This window comes from Mus caroli, unplaced genomic scaffold, assembly GCF_978045245.1.
Source record: "Mus caroli unplaced genomic scaffold, Mus_caroli_1 scaffold_16, whole genome shotgun sequence".
NCBI classification, from domain to species: Eukaryota; Metazoa; Chordata; class Mammalia; order Rodentia; family Muridae; genus Mus; species Mus caroli.
This window is the reverse complement of record NW_028227271.1, coordinates 44,796,446-44,817,025: the sequence shown is the minus strand read 5'-3', so window position 1 is coordinate 44,817,025 and position 20,580 is coordinate 44,796,446. Positions and strand designations below refer to the sequence as shown.

At 40.7% G+C, this 20,580-nt stretch overlaps 1 protein-coding gene across 3 annotated transcripts in view; it reads left to right on the top strand.

Moving 5' to 3' along the window:
* Nsmce2 (NSE2 SUMO ligase component of SMC5/6 complex) overlaps window positions 1-20,580 on the top strand; it is a 223,548-nt gene that overhangs the window by 109,460 nt on the left and 93,508 nt on the right. For 2 of the 3 annotated variants that reach the window (XM_029469824.2, XM_029469825.2), the window contains exon 5: window positions 11,630-11,707. The exons of the other annotated variant lie outside the window; for it this stretch is intronic. In XM_029469824.2, the coding sequence (XP_029325684.1) occupies window positions 11,630-11,707 (78 nt within the window). The remainder of the gene's footprint in view (window positions 1-11,629; window positions 11,708-20,580) is intronic. 3 annotated transcript variants of the gene reach the window in all.

Here is a 20,580-nt window from a genome sequence, read left to right as displayed (position 1 = left end):
GCAAATGACAGGGTTTTATTTGTTTCACAGTTAAAAACTATTCCGCTGTTGTTTCCTGGTACTAAGAAGTGGACCCAGGGCTTTACCCATGCACTGGAAGTCTTATCCACTGAGCTGTGCCCTCAGCCTCCCTTTACCCATGCACTGGAAGTCTTATCCACTGAGCTATGCCCTCAGCCTCCCTTTTACAATTTTATTTTATTTTTCATTCTACTAACTTACTCAATTACTTACAGACAGGGTCTCTGTACATGATTCCTGGCTGTCCTGGAATTCACAATGTATGTAGACCAGGCTGGTCTTGAACTCACAGAGTTCTGAATGCCTCTCCCTCCCTGGTGCTGGGATTAAAGGGAAGTAAAACAGAGTGGCTCCATCCAGAGAGGTAGTGTGGTTTACCTCACAGGCAGCATGTCTTTAGCAGGCTGTATCTGCTGATCCTGTGGTGAGTCTGAGAATTTGATATTTTACATTTTTACATTTGATATTTACATTTTTCCTCCAAACCTGAAGTCAGGTTTTATTACACATTGGGCTTTGTCACTTGAAGAGGCTTAGGGGCCAGTTTCAGGAATCAATTTAGCCAAAAGAAAGGTTTGCTTCCATGAACAGCAATGGTCCTCTGTCCACTGTTGCATTATTTTAAGTTCTCTAAGAACTTCTTTCCATCCTGAGTCTCTCACCTCCAGCCCAGCTGTTCTGGTAGTCAGCACCACTGACCAGCTAAGTCTTCCTTAGCCTGGCTCACGGTCAGCTGTCAGGATTCCTGAGAGCTACAGAAGAGGTGGAGAAGGAAAAGTCAGTGCTGAGAAGAAGGACAAGGCATCCCCTAGGGCAGTCCATCCCCAGCCACATGTCACTGGGTCACCTGTCAGAGTATATTTGTTTTAGTTAGCAAGGGATTCAGTTTTCATTTCTCAGTTTGATTTCCAAGAGAAATTTTACGTGGTAGCAAGTTAAACTTATTTACTGAGCAAAACTGTCTCCAAAGACATTTTCTTTTCTCTATCAGGGAGTGTAGTGGAGCTTTTGACAATTGTAGACAGATCATCATAGTGCTTGATGTGGTGTAAAAATAACACACTTTATCTGAAGGCGTTTCCAGATCATTACTGGCTTTTTTATTTTTCAAGTAATAATTTCCAAAAGATGAGTTTTGATAGACTTTTCATTAACTCCTATATCCTGTGGTTTTGGTGTTGTCTCTATATAGCATGCCCAAGTGTATTTGGGCTCCATTCAGTTTTTATGTCTACAAATAAATGAATAATTCAGAATCCAGAATTTTGTCCTGGGTTTTTTTCTTGGCATGTTAAGTTGACCTGCTAGAAACTGAGCTACTGCACTCTGGAGACATGTTCCTGCCCAAAGGCCTCCTGTGAAGAGAGCTCAGACTTTGTGGTCCAGTTGTTCTGTGCATTTACTTTCAAATATACCCAGGCCTGGAGCTTTAAAAGAACTTTTTCAAGATCCACCAGAAAAGGAAGGTCCTTGGCTGTGGAGAGAGCGTGTAACTAAAGGTGGGGACACAGTGGCAGAGCACAGAAGGCCTTTTGCTTTGCTTTGCTTTGCTTTGCTTTGCTTTGCTTTGCTTTGCTTTGCTTTGCTTTGCTTTGCTTTGCTTTGCTTTGCTTTGCTTTGCTTGTGTTTTGAGATAGGGTTTTGATATCCATCCTAGGCTGCCCTTAAATCCACAATAATTCTCTGCTTCCCCATAGTGCCAAGATGACTGGGGTGTACCAGGTTCCACCATGTCTGCTAGGGTAGACATTTGATAGAAGGGTATTTGTGTTGCTTCCTCAGACAATAGTGAGTGTGGACATGTTCCCCAGTCTGTAGGCACGGAACCTGTCACTCAGAGGGGTGACAGTCACACAGCAGGTAGAAGAGGCACAGAGCTAGATTCCAGCAGCTCATCCAGTCCAGAGCCGCCAGGTTACCCACAGACATCTGTTCACACCACTGTCTCCTTAGAGCTGGGACCACTTGGATTAGTGTCCTTGTCTGTGCCGCAGCTTAGCTCTTCAGTTCAGATATTTCACCATGTCCGCACAGTTGCACTATGAGTGATGTTAAGACTCTAGAAGCCTCTGCTTTGCTACCAAACCCTTGGATGTTTTCAAATCCAGTTAAGCTTTAATCAGATCTTTCTTGAATTACTTTTATGGCTATAAGATGTCTATTATAAAAAATTCATTTAAGAAAAGAAGGCAAAAAGATGCTTATAATCCCCTTACTTAAAAATAGCAATGTTAACTTGTGTATTTCCTTAGTCTGTTTCTTGGAAGTGTGTATTTGGAAAGTTGGTATCAGCATAGTGTCTTATTCGTTTGGTGGTCATTTATGGTAATAATTGGTGTCATCAGCTTCTTTAAGTTATTTTGATAGTTTTAGAACAATATCTTGTTTTATGCATTAAGTCTTAAGTATCAAACATTACAAAATTTTAGATAATTTCTTTATTGTCTTATACATTGTTAAAATTAAATAAAATCAATAATATTTTCAGATTTTTTTCTAAAAATTACTTCAAAGCTTGACATAAGTAATTAGTACTTTACATTGGTAAAATGTTATTCCTTTTGGAAGTTTTTTTATCAAACATTTATATCCTCAAACAGTTGACATTTATGATATCCTTTCAGTGCAATTACTGAGAATAAAACGAAGGGAAACTCCTACCTTGGCAATGCTCACAGTTCAGTGCAGGTAATGTGTAACAGGTCCTGAAGTAAGGCGACAAGCACTGTACTAAGAAGACACAAAGGGTGCATGATGGAGTTTTGAGCAAAGAATGAAGGGAAGACTTCCTGGAAGCATTGACATGTGATCTGGGCCTCAAAGCCTAGATAGGATTGCATGGGAGAAAGCTAGAAAGGGCATCTGAGGCTAAAGAAATGGTGTATACAGTCAGCCAAAGAGAGCTGACAGCATCTGTTATCTTTGTCAGTCATGGGGCACATTGAGGGAGCAACAGGCCAGTTGTGGCAGGTGACCTCCAGCATGATTGCCAATCATTGTGTACCTGGCTCCATGCTAAACTCCTTCTCTTATATAACCTTTGAGGTCACCTAACAGTCTTTTGAGCTGTTCACATTTCCACAAGCGGGAGACAGAAGCTCAGGAGCCTAAGTCACAAGCTTCTGGGAGGCAGGACCAAAACTCAAGCCTAGAACTGAAGCCCATGCTTGCTTTGCTCCCACATTTCTGTTCCTTGATGAATGCTATTATTTAACTAGTTAGAGCCCCATATCTTGCTCTGCATGAAAGTCAACTGCAGATGGATCAAATCTGTTAATATACAAATGCTAAGACTGTTAGAGGGGAAAGTGGGGAAAACACTTGAAGATGCAGGAATGAGTAGGGACTTTCTGAATGGGGCTTCAGTCGCTCAGGAAATAAAGCCAGCAATGGAAAGTAAAAAGTTTCTCCACAGCAAAAGAACAGTTGATCAAGAGACATCCTACGGAATGGGAGGAAACTCCTGCTAGCTATCCACCTTATAGAAGATTAAAACCTAGAATATTTCAAAAGCTAAAAAACAAAAACAAACAAGAAACCAAGCAGCCCAATCAACAAACGGGCTAATGAAATTAACAACAGCTCTCAAAAGAGGAAATACAAATGTCCACTAAACATGAAAAGGGGAGAAAAAGTCTACTTCACTGGCTACCAGAGAAATGTACATCAAAACTGCATTGAGATTCCACCTTCCCCAGTCAGAATGGTAATCATTAGGAAAACAATTAACAAATGCTGGCAGAGGGACAAAGGGGACCCTTAATCGCTGCAGTAGGAATGTGAACTTGTCCAGCCACTGGAGAAGGGAGTATGGTGGTTTCTCAACACTAACCCTCATCCTGTGGTTCAGCCATATCACCCCAGCCTGCTTACTCAAAGGGCTCCTACTTTTTCCAAAATCACACCTGCCTTTGATCAGATAAAAGAAGCACATTTTGGTCATTTGGTGCTGGATTACAGCTCAGTGACAGACACTTATCTAGCATGGGTTGGGTTCAGTCCCCAACACTGTGAGTTGTGGGTGTATGGAGAGGGAGGGAGAGATAATAGTTGAATAGTTTAACCTCTTTCCTAATGGATTTTCTTGTGTATGCATTCTACCAATAGTGAGAATTAGAATGTGGAGAGGGTCTGACAGGAGGGAAAGAATGAAAACAAATCAGCTTTGGTTTGAAGCAGTCTGTGTTTGAGGCCCCTATAGAAGCGCTTCTCTTTGAAGATGCATTATACAAAGCTAGGCGTGCTGGGAGGATTTCAGGTGCCAGTGGCTCCAAACTAGATAAAGTAGAGCATCTCCCCAGACTACTCCAGCGTTTTCTCTCTAGTTCTACTTCTCTGTCTGGGCACTTATGGTTTAAAAAGCCTGGATTAAAAAAAATCAGGAGCCTCCTTTCTGTTATAGTTAGTTATATATTTTTAGTTGCTGAAGCATTCTATTGCTTGATTATCCTTGGTGATCTAAATTAAAATAGATTGGTGTGTAAGCTCAGTGGAAGACCACGTGCTTAGAGCCCATGTATGCCTCTAGGTCTGACTCCACATGAAAACCTGGTGATGCTGCAAACTACTTCAGTTACCTGTTCAGACTCTTATAACAGTGTTATCAACTCCAAATGTAGCTTTTGGGCAGAGTTATCTAAGTATCAGAATGTCTTTTGGTGGGTGTGGGCGTGCACGTGTGCGTGTGATGTGTGATGTGTGTATGTTTTGTTTTTTGAAACATCGAAGCTGACCTCTTTCCACCTCTCAAGTGCTGGGATTCCAAGCACAGCTCAGAATATCTTCGTACTTTTCAGAAACTTTCTCAAAAATGTGATTCTCCTTTCCTCCCGGCCAGCCTTCCCCTAACAAGTCCTTCTAGTTTTATGAGGCTCCTTAATTCTATAAAGACAGAAATCCTGACATCTTTTTCCTCTCTCTCCCTTCTCTCTCTGTTTCTTACTGTTGCTTTTCCTTCCCTTGCCTGCCTTCCATCCTTCCTCCTTTCCCTCCCTCCCTCTCTCTCCCTTGCCCTCTCCTTCTCTCTCCCTTTCTTTCTCTCTCCCTTTCTTTCTTTCTTTTTTTCTTTCTTTCTTTCTTTCTTTCTTTCTTTCTTTCTTTCTTTCTTTCTCTCTCTCTCTCTCTCTCTCTCTCTCTTTCTTTCTTTCTCTTTCTCTTCATCTCTTTCTTTTCTTTTCTTTTCTTTTCTTTTCTTTTCTTTTCTTTTCTTTTCTTTCCTTCCTTCCTTCCTTCCTTCCTTCCTTCCTTCCTTCCTTCCTTCAAATCTCATCGTGTAGCCCAGACTGGCCACAACTTCAGAGCATCCTGTCCTAGCCTCCAGAGCACAGGACAGATGTCTGCCACCACTTTGGCCCAAAGAGTACCATTTTCTAAATTGCAGCCAGTTAAATCTTCTGTCATAGAAAGTCAAATCCGGTTTCCCCTTGGGTAACTGCGGATAAGAACAACTATGGCTCTTCTAGCTCATAAAAATCTAAACAACTGTCTTGCTTTTGCCTGTTTTTTGTCCTTATATGAATATTGAATGATGAATAATGTGACTACTCGAAACTGCTCATTAACACTTTTTTCTTTATTTTTTATTAAACAATGAAGAAAAGACAAAGAAATGGCCAGTCTAGATAAATTAAATCTCAGTGCAGTAGGGCAAAATGATCTGAAACAAGTACCTAAAACTAAAGACATTCCCCCAGTGGGAGAAGAGGCAAAACAAAATCAAGGCCTATGTCTGTAGGATCTTACCAGCCATCTTTCTTAGAGAGCTGAGAGCAGCAAGTATGGTTATTAATTCTAGTAGAGGAATCCACATTTACTAACTGGTCACTGAGCCTATACATAGTAGGTCAACATATCTGGATCAGCAGCAAAATTATGAGACTTTGAAATAGAGGATTAAGCATTGAACAAAATCATGATTTAAACTGGTGGTTGATTACAAATTATAACATCTTAGAATTTCAGATGTAGTTCATTGGAGGCTCTGGACTCCATAGCACAGAAAAAAATTACAACATCTGATCTTGCATTTAATATGCACTGTCCTGGCCATTAACTTTTTAAGGTATTATTTTATAGAATCTTTGAGAGCGTAGATGTATAGAACTGTTCCATAGAATAAACCTGTTGTCTCAGGGAAGAGGCATGAATCATAGGATATGTTAGGAAGATACCCATTTATGTTCTATAGGCAGGCACTAGTGATCTGATGCTGAGGTCCCAAGCCACATGGTAAAGATTTGGCAGAGGAATGATAGCCTACATCATCCATATTGCTGTTGTGTGGTTTGACCAGCACAGAACAAAACTGCATTTTAGGAGCAGTTATTAATGTGTGTGAGACTTTGTATGTAGCTCTTCTCCTTCAGTGTTGGCAAGCTGTCAGAGACCAGCTGCTTATTCACAGCCTGCCTTCCCCACCTAGATCAGAAACCATGTTCCCTTTGTGTTACTGCAGGGCTTCCATCAAGTTCCTTGTTGCATGTTTGTACCCTGAGTCTAAACCCACTCACAGCTAATCAGTGTAAGAAGCTGTGGCCAGCATTTTGTTACAGGAGAAAGGACAAGCTGCACTCTAGCCAAACCCAGTGCTGTGTTGTGCATCAGTGCGATCTCATAAAACTTCAGCTTGCTTTTCTGTAGCGTAGCTCTCACGATGGAATTACCAACTGTGCCTGATGCCTCTGCTGTGCTGTCCACTGCTGACAAAAGGAGCCACACTTCCCTCTATTTCTTAACACCTAGGACTGACCTTCTGGTATAAAGAAGGTGTTGAGTAAGTGCCAGAGAAGTAAATGAATGCACTGAACTGTGTGTTTCTTCTTTACAAATCAGAATGTTACCGATTCTTCCCCTCAGTTTGATCATGAAGATCAGTTGAGCTAATGGATATGAAAGTGCTGTGTTTAAACATAGCACCTGGTAGGATTATTGTCTGCTATAAAGTTTGTTATTGTCAAGCAAGTAAGAGTCACAAACTCTTGACAGCTCAGTGTTTGGATTACACATTTAGGTCAGTACTGTTAATAGCCCTGTGATGTTCCTTATTAGGTACAAAGTTAAGCATGTGCCCATTTTTATTATGGAGGATTTCAGACACAACCAAGGCACAGTAGCCTGTGTCCTTTATCTCCACCGTCAGCAGTTCACAATTCATAGACAGTCTTCATCATCTGCACCGCGCACATCTTCTTTTGCTACACAGCAGAAGTGTGTGTTCCCGCTGTTCTGCTTTAAAGTATTCTGTGTAGAAATATTCTTAACATTCTTTAAAGAAAGTAGTCTTGGGCTGGTGAAATGGCTCATAGGGAAGGGTACTTGCTGCCAAGCCTGACAGCCTTGGTCTTGATCTCCAGGACTCATCTGATGGAAGGAAAGAACTGACTCTTACAAGTTGTCCTCAGATCTCTTCACATGCACTGTGGTGCCTGTGCACAATGGTACCCACGTCCATCCCTTCTCCCTACCACCCTTCCACACACACACACAAATAAATGTAATACAATTTCCAAAGTTTATTGATAGTCGAGACTGAAAGACTATTGGTGAATAAGTTATTCTCTTACAGGAACTCGCAGGTACATGAGATTCTCTCATGATGGTGATCAGCTACATTGCAGAAAGCCTTTCCAGAGTTGTAACTAATTCAGGAGTCTAAGTGATACACTTGCCATCCCTGTGATCTTCTAGGAGAATAGGACCTTACAGAAAAGTACAGAGCCTGAGTGTGGTGCTCACTTCCATGTCATAGTTCTTGAGCTTTTTGATATCTGGAATTCTTTACCACTTTAATGGCCTCTGCCTGTAGTTCTGAGAAGTTAGATTTTCTCATTTTTTATGCAAACTACTCCTAAGCATTCCTGTTATAACCTGTTACTCCCTTGTATCATCTCTAGTTTCCTTTAACTGGTTATAAAACTCTAATTTAGAAGGATTCACATTTTATATTGTGACTCTGTTAAATCCTCTTCATCATGATTTTGATACAAATTGGAGTTAGCATGAACCAGATGGGTTTGTTTAGTATTGATTGGTTGGTTGGTTGATTGATTGATTGATTGATTGATTGAGGTACTGGGGATGCTTTGGGAATGCTTTGGATGCTAAGCAACCACTTTATGTAGCTTTTCAGGTTCCATTTCCTCTCTAATGTCTGCTCCTTGCCTCCTATCTTCTCAGTTCATCTCTGCTAGTCACACAGCTGCACAGTCCTACTTTCCCTCAAAAGCTTTCCCCAATAATTTCTATTTTCTGGTCCATTTTTATTGTAGACATTTCCCCTTTGAGATAAGTTATTAATTTGCTTTTTCCTAGATATAGAAGTAATATACTTTAGGAGTGATGTTTCAAGTCTCACTATGTAACTCAGGCAGTCCTAGAACTCACTGTGTAAACCAGACTTACCTCAAACTCAGAACTGCCTGCCTCAGCCTCCCAAGTGCTGGGATTAAAGGTGTGCACTACTGCACTTGCCAATATACATTTTAACCAGATATTATACAGAATATTTCAAACTGGAATTTCCCAAATCCAGTTCATAAATGTGGCGACTGCTGTGTGCTCTCACCGTCATTTCTCAGTATGAACAGGAATATGCACAGGCATGTCTACATACATACATGGTAGAAAAATGGATGGGTGCATAGACAGACTGCTATTTTATATATACACACCATTTCACAGCCTTCCCTTGTCACTTGACAATGTGTTGGAAATTTATGTCAAAGAATTTAAATTTTATCTTTTTATTACCTCAGACTCCTTCATGTTTTCTATGTATGTGCAGAGAAGACGATTGAAACTTTTCCAGGAAAGGACTAATTGGACACTCCTTTCCTTGCTGTCTTTGTTTTTATTGCATATTCACTATTTGTACTGTGGAAAATCAAACTGCTTATCTCTCCCAACTCCTTAGGAGCTATAATCACCTGGATAAGAATCTCCATTACTCCATAGTTCTGACAGGAAGTTCAAAGAAGTAACAGGGTTCTTTCCTGGAGATCCCACATATAGGGTATTTGAGCAACCATCTTACTGAAAGCATTGAAATTATTAAATGTATGTTTATGAAAACACCCTCAACAAGTAAGCACTCTCATCTCCTCATCTTCCTGCCATCCCCAGCTTCTCCCTGCTCAGTCCCCAGCTCGCAGTCCTCCCTGCTCAGGCGTAGAACAAAGATGTCTTGCTATTAAAATCAAATCACAATCCCACCCTTATTTTGGGAAAGTAAAAATTTTTTCTAAAAGAAAGAGAGCACGCAGAAGAATAAAGCTGCTTTCACCCTAAGGACATGCAGGCAGATGTTGACTTCCTGGGCCTGGGGATGATAAGACTGCACAGAAAGCTGGCAAAAGATCACCATAAAATTCAGGTCAGGCATGCAGGGTGTTAGAAGCAAAGAATTGTGAGTGCTAGAATTTTTTATTTATTGACCTGGTAGTAGCTATATAAATAATTCTCTTTTAAGCTAAATAAATATTTCTGTATGCTTTTCTGTATATATTTACTATCTTTATTATTATAATTAACAATATATAATTCAATGTAAAAGTTAGCAAAAATATGGATATAATGTGAGCTATTTTATGTTTTATATAAATGATAAGTTTATGTTTCTGTAAGTAGGGTTGTAGTATATGAAAACTATGTGTGTATATAAGTATATACATTTTTGTTTATATTTACATAAAAATAAGTTTATGCTACATGTACATAGAAAAATACCTAGAACTCATGAACTACTAATGGAAGCTATTCTTGAAACTATAATGGAGAAAGAAAGACTTCTTTTTGGTATTATGCCTTAAATAGTCATGAATGTTTACTACTTTTTAGAATCTACTTTTAAAAAAATTAGATCTTCTATCTCTACCCCTACATAGAAAGTATTCCCTCCCCCGCTATGTAACACAGTACTTCTTTTCTTTCTCTCTTCCTCTTCCTTCCTTCCTTTTCTTCTTTCTTTCTCTCTTTCTCTCTCTCTTTCTTTCTTTCTTTCTTTCTCTCTTTCTTTCTTTCTTTCTTTCTTTCTTTCTTTCTTTCTTTCTTTCTTTCTTTCTTTCTTTCTCCCTTTCTCTTAAATAACTATGCTTCTTTGTTAGACTCTAGGCCCTTCAAAGGACTGAGACAATGACATGTTTATCTCTGTATTTCTTGTACCTGATAATTCCTAGTACATGATAGAAGAACTGTAAATACTAGTGAAATATGAACAAATGAATGAATGAACCTGAAGAGGAACAAAGACACCCACACATAAGCATTCTCTTAGAACACTTTGAGATGTTACATTGCTTTGGCACAGCAGTGGTAATAAAACCAACACAGTAAATATTGTTTGTTTGGGATTTAACCAGCACTTTGTGGAACTGTAGGCAATGCAGAGTCCACCATGTGGTTAACCCTCTTTCTCCCAGAATACAGCAAACTGAAAGTATGCACTGGAAATGATTGAACTGAGAAGTGAATACCTAATAGATTGCAAAGAGATGATATGGTCTGGGCTCGGTAGTTGTTTTTTGCTGTTGCTTATATATGTGGTGCAGGCACTTTGCCATGCAACCATATCATCAGCTGTGCACTGAAGTGATCACTATGAGTAGGAAAATTTGACTATACTCTAACTGAAGATGTTAACATGTGAAACGGACACATGTATGCTCAGTCACATGTATGTAGAGTGTTCATCAGAAGAGAGCTTGCTATCTCCAAACTAGAACAAAGAAAGGCTATTAATTGAAGAGTTCTTAACAGCATGGCCAGACCATCAGCACCTGCCAGGTTGAGGGAAGCATTCGGTTGGCTGGGCCGGTACACAGCCCTGTTTCCCAGAGCCTTGTGCATGCATGCACTGTAATTCCTCGTGATTCATTGCACTTGCTTTGCTTCTATGCACACCAGGCCTTGCTCTGGCTATTTGCCTTCCCAGGAAGCTAGCTCCCACAGCTGATACAGATGTGCCCCATTCTTCTATTGTTCACTACCGATTAATAAAGCCACCTTCTTTACTCTTTTGATGCATCGGTGTCTTTGTGAGTTTTGTTAGAGTAATTCTGCATTCCTGGGTCCAGTTAGTAATATGGCAAACAGAATCTGAGAGGCTCTTTGAGGCAAACATTTCCTTGTAGGAATCTCTTGGTATATAATCTCTATCCTGTCACCACTGTCATGAGCAATGATTCTCTGCTATCCAACACTTTATCAGAATACTTCTTCCCAAACACAACATGTTAAGAACTTCTCAGTTTTGCTGTGGTGACACCCATCTGTTGTCCCAGCACTCGGCATCAACCCTTGCTGGACCCAGGCAAGAAGATGAGCCTGGGAAAGTTACAGGGTTCTTTCAGAATGACAGCAACATAAGTAGTGTGTACATTTGAGTTATTATTAAGTCATTGTCTTGGTGACAGTAGCTCTTCTGGGTGAGTATTATTCAGTTTGTAAATTCCACACCTGTGTGCATGGGTCATCTATTGTAGGTGCCATCTTATGAAGACCTTCAGTGATTTATTCCAGTTCTGATCTCACCATTTCCCTGGCTCTCATTTCATTGTCAACACTGACCCTGGTGTTATGGTCAAGTCACTTCCTAACCTCGTCTCTCTTGCAGTAGTGAAACCCAAAGAAGATGGAAGACACAGTGAATTCGACCCGAATAAGGATTCCAGTAGAGCAGGCAATGAACGAGGTTATAGATTTTTTTTCTTTCACTCTCATCTGTCTCTCTTTCCTCAGAACAGCACCACAGAATTTAAAAGGGATTAAGTTCTATGTATCCTTATAGATGAGAATAAAGCACAAGGTCTCTATAACTTGCTCAGCTTATCTTTGAGTACAGTGGAACTTGAGCCAGATTTTGACAGATCTTTAATAACAATTTCTTGCCAAAATGGCACCAGTATAGCCAACAGGGGGAAAGCCAGAGTCTTGTGGGTCTTAGAAATGGTTGTCGCGTGTAGTAACTGTTATTGCCTAGGATGTTAAGTGTCATTGTCCTCCTCCATATTCCCTCTCCCCATAGTGCCCAAGTGAAATGACTCATCATTAAATTTCACCATAAGTTGGTCAGAAGCACGCCTAGGTCAGGCAGGGATCGGCTCACACCCTCCAGATGTGCCTGAGAGTGAGGGTTACCCGGGAAGTGAGACTGGAAGCACTGCAGGTAGGACAGCTAAATGCAGTCTTAGAATTTACTTTGTAAGAAGTAAATTCTTCAAAACATACTTGTTTCTTATAGTCACAGTGGTATTGATACAGTTGGAACGCTGTAACAAAATAAACCCTGCAGAGCTGTTAATGGCTGTAAGAAGCTGCTGAGGCTTCTCTCCATCCCCACGGTTAACTACAAAGCTGTTCTAGGGTACTGATTGAATTGCTACCAGATAGTTATGGACCATTCTTGACTACTTAGATGATAATTAGCTACTCTAGGCCCTTTGACCAAATTCCTCATTTTGTGGCTTCCTGTTTCTGTTGGATAAAGAATGAAACTAAGGAAAAGGGTCTAGTTTGGATCCTTTGTAGCAGAGTTTGCTTCACAGCAGGACATCTGAACTATTGAGGACACCAGGCCAGGTGGCATGCATACACTCCAAGTCAGTCTGTCAGCACCACTCAGAGCGGTCAGTGCATTACTTTACAGTACAGCCTTCAGCACCATTAAAAGCAAACTAGGCAGTGAATCATGTTATATGATAGTAGGAGAAATGTTCCTGTTGTTTGAAAAGGAAAATTATGGCCCTTTAAGTAAATGAGAAAATGAATATACTGTTTACATGCATAAGACTCTTGAAACTACCTGCATTTCTTTTAGAACTTGAATTCCTTCTTTTTGTTAAGGTGCATATAAATGATCCAGATCCTACAAATAGGAAAGTACCTAAGCTGTGCCGTAAGGAGAAGACCAAGGAGTAGAAAGAGACAAAGGTCAACCAAGAGGTCACATGCGTGTGATACATGCATGTCACCACATGCCACTCTGGTCTCTGCTCCTTCCATCCTACGTAGGGGCCCAGGCAACTATTTACCTTGTCCTGTGTCTCTTTCCTTCGTTGAAGATTAGGGTCTGAAAAGGGATTCCCTAGACTTAGGACAGCTCAAGTGTGGAACAGGACTGTTCTGAAGCTGGGCAGCATTAGGGCACACTGAAAAACAATTTCAGAATGGTAGTGCTATCTTTAGACTGACATCCTATTTCCTGACTCCAACCTGGCATGCATGGCTTCACCAGGACCTCTATGGTGCCAGAGTAGGCAGAGGTTGTACTCAGCTCATCTGGGTTTCTGAATTCTTTTTTGGCATCTGTTTTTCCTCAGTCTCCCACAGCTTTCTATCTCCTCTGATTCCTGCTCCCTTTTGGTAGAGGTTTTACTTGTAAAGTCATTAAGCAAACTCCTATGTGTTTGCTTATGTCGCTTATATATATTATAGTTAATATATAATATACTTGGATATCTCCACTTTTAACCAAATACCTCCTAGCAGGAACATGTTAAATTTTAGGATTAGCAATTTTTGACAGTCTGAAAATGATTCTTTTTAAAAATGTATGTACACAAAATGTTGAGTAAAGTGAGCCCTGCATACCACTTGTGGATCCAAACTGTCTTCAGATTCCTAGGCTGCAATAATCCAAACAGTGTCTGTATTCCCATGGTCAGTAATGTTTGAACTCAGTCACTCACCAGATGTTTACTGAGTGGATACTCTCTGCCAGGAACTCTGTATAACGCTGAGCTATAACTTGCGGGGGAGGCGGGAGGTGGCGTGGGGAGCTACTAGCCTATCCATGAAATGTTTTGGTGTAGCTGAGGAAACAGATAGGGGTGCAGTTATTATGTAGACTAGAATCAGTAATGGGGAACTGTAGAATACCTTGAGGGAAATGTCACACAAGTTTTCAGTGTGTCTTTTAAACATCAAGAATTTCTTACAGTGTCATATGAATTGTTCTTCCAGCTTAAAGGAGTGCTGGATACAAAATCAGTTCTTGTAGAAGCTGATATTGTAGTGTGTGCTTGTAATTCCAGCGTGTAGGAAGTGAAGGCAGGAGGAGCAGGAGCCAATCTTGGCCACATAGTTTAAAATCAGCCAAGCTACATGAAACCTTGTCAGAACACACACACACACACACACACACACACACACAGAGGCACGCACATGAGGGAGTGACTTTTATGTCATGTGCAAAATTATTATGGGAGGCAGACTTGGTGTCTGCAGAAATGAGAGGACTTCAGAGAATCTGTTCTACTGTGGGTTAAGTTTGGGTCATCAGGCTGATTAAGGAGCGTGGTCTGCCCACTGAACCATCTCACGGGCCCGACAGGAATTGATCTCAGACTGGAAATGCAAGGCTGGCGTCAGCACAGGAAGGGGGCTGGAGGAGAGGAGACTGCGGCCAGTCGGATGGGCTGCTTAGGCACTGAAGCAGTTGCTGGTTACCGTGTACTGGGAAGCACGGGAAGGGAGAGGAGGAAACTGGAAACCATAAAATTCAGTGACTCAATGAATTCATTGTTTCAACAAACACTTGTGCTACAGAGTTAGACTCTGCACTTGATGTATATGCTGGTGGACAATCGATGCCATCTCTGTCCTTGAGACTAGTAGCAGTGTAGTTCTGACTTCTGTAGTAAGCAGCTTAATGGTCAAATAGTATTACTCATTAGAAGATGGACCCAGCCAGGTTCCCCGGGTGTAGGAAAGAGCTCCACCAGCTTCCAATGCTCCTCTGAGATTTTAGGGTGTTGCTGTAGTCGAGAAGCAGAGTATCCGGTGAGAGATGTCACTGACAAGAGTGTATCCCTCTATAAACACTGTACTGGAGAAGACTTTGCAACCTACTGCTCTAGATGATGGTTGCCAGAAGGTGGGTGAGGGTGCCCAGGAAATGCAACTGCAATGTGAATACAGTGGTAAAGTAGAATGAGAGAGCAGGGTGTGAGAACCTAGCCTGGCAAACTCACAAAAATAGAAGAAGCAGCAGTGGGGGAGCCAAGAAAGTGTAAAGAATGTAAATTGTGTTCTGAGCTGGAGACTAGAACCTAACATGAGAGAGGCCGATGAGGCTGTGGCAATCAGGATGACTAGACTCCTGATGCAGGAGTGTCCAGGTGAATTGACTAGGCCAAAGTCCCTACCACTGCTTACAGCTGGAAAGTGGGGGTCCTGCAAATGCCCTTCTTTACAAAGCGTGGCTTTAACTAGAACCTTTACAAGCTAAACTGAGGGGTTCCGGTCTGTGTGCACTGCTACTCCCTGACCTTACAGTAGAAGCAGACTCAAGGCACTGATGAATTGCTGTGCAATCCTGTAGGCTGTGTGTGTGTGTGTGTGTGTGTGTGTGTGTGTGTGTGTGTGTTGCTCTAAAGCCAGAAGCTTCTGCAAGTCACACAGACACTAAAGAAGAGATTTCCCCCATGTTTTATATAATGCATGCTCATGAAGTGGCTAAGAGCTTATATGTCCAACTCTTGGCAATGTCAAGCCACCCTCAGGAGGTCACTGCTGACTATATTTGGGACACAGAGCACACAGAGAGAAGAGGTCTTTACGCCACACTCAGTTGTTTTTGTTTTTCCAAGATATGATGAAAACCCCACACTTTTTCTTAATCTTAACATTCTTGCACGTGGACATGAGGTGAGCAAATGTTTCTAGTTTAGGTGAAAGGGTGGAATCTGAATAGAACAAAATGGCTTACTATCAATTGTGTGAGAGGACTTAAGAACAGCAGGAAGAACAGAGCCTGTAGCATCCCTGAATCTTCAGAAAGGTTATGTATAGCTACCTCTAAGTATACAGTGAGCTCTATTTTAATAGAGTTATTAGTACACAGAAAGAAAACAGTGATGAAAGGTCCTCTCTTATACATATTTCTAATTAAAATGTTCCATTTTAAAGATGAAGAAATGATAAGCATGCAGGCCTGTGGGAGTGGAATGGGGCAAAGGGAAGGGGGAGTGAGTATCTGGAAAGAGAATAATAGAAGGCTATTACTCACTCTTTACAGCCAGCTGAGACAGCTCTGCCTTATAGGGAAACAAAAAGATCATCTGACTTTGAGAGCCACACACAGAATCTCACTTACAGTGGACCAGCACTTTAAAAGATGTATTAGGGTTTAAGGGGAATACCAACCATGAAGCCATTTTGTAGCCAATCAAATAATTAGAATAATGGACTCCATGTAAGTGTCAGAGAACTCTGCATATCAGCTGTTAACATAGCAGCAAGCAGTGATGGTCCTGGCAGATTATCTCAAGACAGAGCAGGTAGCGGGGATCTGACTGTTGTCCCAGCGTTTTGGTCAACAGGATGAGGACAGAAAACTGCATGGGACTCCTCAGTGCTCTTGTAGCACTGGCAGGAATCAATAGGAACTTGGCAGAGGAAGATGTGACGTTCATCCCCAGAAACTTGTCCCTTTTAGAAAAAGAGACAAGAAAATATTTTAATATTTTCCTAATTACTCTGAAAAAAAAAAAAAAGAGCAGGGAAGAGAAGCCATTTATAGGCATGAACAACAGAATGTAGTTTAAAATTAAAACCAGCCATCCTCATCACCACCTGTGGCTGTCCTGCTCTGTTAAAAGACTAGGATGCAAAGCTCCTTTCTAGCCAACCATAGCTAATCCAAAGGCACTTAAAAAAAAAAGACAGCACTAGAAATATGTCACAGGCAACAACAGATGGTGAAAGTTGGGGTATATTGTTAGAGAATTTAAAGCAAAATATAAGGTGAATTTTTTTTTAACTCGTGAGAATTCGTGAATGTTTGCCAAGTGGCAATCGTGAAACTTGCTTTTCATCAAAACATGTTTCAGAAGTAGCAGAATTGGCAAAACCACAGTGATGTTGCAACTTAGAACTCATTCCTTTCAGAGCTAATGGACATCCACAAACGTCAAGATTCACCACGCTTAATTAGCTATATGTTATTATGCTAGTATATGCTAATAATGCTTTGTAGCCTACAGAAGCTCACCAAGTCAGCACACTGGAATCATTCTATATTACAAAGAAAAATTTAGGGGCATTTAAAACATTGAAACCGTACTTAGCATATTATCTGACCATAATGCAGAAAAATCCACTCTGTGTCAAATATCAACCAAAGTTAGAGTCACTTGATTGATATATATATTTACATATATGTGTGTGTATAATGTATATGTATATATATATAACTCAAGTTGAAGATACATTGAAATTGTAGTTAAAACTAATTTAAAAATGTACATGATTTATCAAAATGCATAGGTATGACAAGGTTTACTAAAACCATTTTATAAAAGGAAGTAATTCCTTCATTAAGATAGAGAGAAAATTGCGAGTTAAGCAATGCAGAAGCAAAACCGGAAGGAAGTAAAGGGACAGGGAACTAGAAAAGCAGTGGTCCTAGCTGACTTAGGAGAACAAGCAGGCAGGGGACAGAGAAGACTCCCGGGTAAACTCCAGAACAAGAAAGGAGATAAAAGAAACTATGGAAAGAGGTAAAAGTTAAGACAGGTATAGGTGTGGCAGAAGTTTTAAAGCATACATTTGAAAGGCCAGCCTAGATAGAGCCCAGTGTAAGCTATTGCCTAGAGTATGTGAGGCCAAGGGTTGGACCCTCCCAACATCGGAAAGAAAACTTGGTATACTTCTGTACATTTTAAAAATAATCAAGTCATAATTCAAATCTTCAAAATAACCAAAAGTAATCTTAAAACAACCAAAAAAGTCACTCAAAATGTCTGTGAATGGTGTATTGATGAGAGTAGAGTTTAAAGGGTCCAGAGAGAGGGCTCAGTGGTTAGGAGCAATGGCTGTTCTTCCAGGGGATCCCAGCCCCCATAAAACGTGTATACTTTCTGATATCTGGTATCTGATATCTGATATCTCTAATCTTGGTCTTTTTATGTTGAATTAGTGATAGCATTTGTCATCTTAGTTATGCATAAAATAACAGGCCTTTTAATTTGACATTTGATGGTTTAAAATCATTGTGTGCATATTCATTTCTAAATTACCTTATTAATGAGAGCTTTTATCTAATTTTTATAATCCATTTGAGCATTACATAGAATGAAATGGTGGGCATGCCAGGTGTTATGGAATCTGGGGAGTACTCAAGTACCACACATACACAAAGATTTGGTAGAGATTAAATGAGATAATGTATATAGATATAAGTCCTTAAGGCTGTGATTTGTAGATAAGTTATCAGTGACACCTATTCTGTATGGACATTTCAGATAGGAAAGAACTCTCCCCTCCCCCATGTTACTGCTGTTTGTGTGTTGTTGTTGTATTGTGTTGTGTTGTGTTTTGAAAAAGTAGTTCTTGCTGTGTAGTACCTGGCCTGGTACTTGCTCAGTAGCCCAGATTGGCTTTGGTGCCTGGCCTTCATTTCTCTTTAAGTAAATATAGATTTCACAAACAAATGCAGTAGGTAAGTATGATGGAAACTCACTTTTGTTTGTATAGGCTGCATGTTACCTGATCTTGAAATATACTAAACTGTCATTATGTTATAGACAATTTAAATGTGGAAGCAGATTCTGAATTCCACATACTCAAACAAAGCCTTGCACACACTAGAGCCACAGTGTGCTCTGTAAAGGAAGGGTGTGTTCGTTTGTTCTTTCTTCCTCTCTTTCTGTCTTTTTTTTTTTCTTCTTTTTGCTCTCAGCAAAAATGATAGAATCTCTATGGATAGGGTTTGGGAGATTCCTGCAGTGTCTCTCAAATAGACGGGGGGCCTTTGTTTCTCCACTTCCTACTTTGAACTTTAATCTACTCGGGGGATTTTGTAAGTTGCTTCAGTTGGGCGATGGGCAACAAACAGTAGCTTGGGAAATGAAGGTCAGAAACTGTAGATAAAAATCCTCCTTGGTGTGCAAGCTCCTATGACTTATCTCTACTGTGGAATCACTGAATTAGTAGTGTGCCTTTCCTCTAGAAAGTGTCAGGTCATACAGGCAGTCTGGTTTGTAAGATAACTATTAATTCTATTTCCTAACTGTCTCACCATGCAAGAAGAGACCCAGAAAAAGAAGCAAGTTTTCTTTGGGAGAACTGATTTTGCTTTGCCTTGGTAAAATGTTCCCTATACTCATTTAGTTGGCTGTTACTGACGAGTTTTGTTCTTGGAGTCAGAGTTGCAATAGCCTCTGTGATTGTCTGGTATCTGAGAACCTCCTCAGAAAGCCTAGAAGAAAGTAAATGCTTTCTGCCTTGATGTGTGTTTCTCACAACAATGGCTAGGCGACACCCAGAATTCCCCTTCATCTCAGCATGCAGGCACTGCCCTTTAGGGGCAGAAACAGGAGGATCCAAAGCTTAAGGCCAGCCTGGGCTATAGGCTGAAGTTCCATCTCAGTAAAACCAGGAAACTCTTTCACCTTACAGTTGATCTGGTCATTTGGTCCTTCTGGATATCTGGTTACTTTTACTTTGACATTAATATTTACACGCAATAGTTCAAACTCTGACGCCTCTGCTGCTGGCATCTCTGTTTTCCTCTTTTGAGGATGTGAAAACAGTGTCTTCCGTATCCCTTCAGAGTAAGTACAATGGCTGTATGATGTCTCCGCACACCATTGGAATCATCAGTGTGCTGTGGAACATTTCCCCAAAACACGACTCCTCATCACGTAACTGAATCACAAGGATGGCTGTAAATGGGACCCAGTTTGTACACATGAACCATGCCCCCCCCACCCCCGTTACAAGAAAGAAACTCAAAGCATGATTTTCAGATTCTGAAGCTCAGTTAGTTGTGAGTGGCTGAAGGAAGGTCAGCAGTACATCCTGTATTTCCTATGTGTAGCAAATCCTGAGCCACTGCCGTCCGTGTATGATGAGAAGCACCTTCTCCAGTTTCCATGCTACATTCTTTCATCTATGCACCTCAGCTACTTTTGGTAAAAATAAATAAATAAATATCATTTAATTAGCTTGTGGATTTTTGCCATTTGAAAGGTGTCTTACGCCTTTAATCCCAGTACTCGGGAGGCAGAGGCAGGTGGATTTCTGAGTTCGAGGCCAGCCTGGTCTACAGAGTGAGTTCCAGGACAGCCAGAGCTATACAGAGAAACCCTGTCTTGAAAAACCAAAAAAGAAAGAAAGAAAGAAAGAAAGAAAGAAAGAAAGAAAGAAAGAAAGGGAAGGAAGAAAAAGAAAGAAAGGAAAGGAAAGGAAAGGAAAGAAAGAAAGAAAGAAAGAAAGAAAGAAAGAAAGAAAGAAAGAAAGAAAGAAAGAAAGAAAGAAAGAAAAGGAAGGAAGGTGTCTTATAAGATTTTAAAGCCTGATTCCTGTTGCACCTTGTGCCTATTACTAATTGATGTGGCTAGAATAAGCTCCATTGATGCTGACTAATGCTGGAAAGCTCTTTGGGGGCAATTCAGTTTGGTAATGAATCCATTCATGCATCAGACCCATGCTATGTCAGCTGAGTCCTAGAAGAGCTCACAGCCTCAAGGTAGAACATGTGGGGCTTTTAAAAAACAAACCCGCTCCCCATCTAGAATCTGCCATCTCATCTTGACTCTTGGCTCTGTGACTACACCAGTA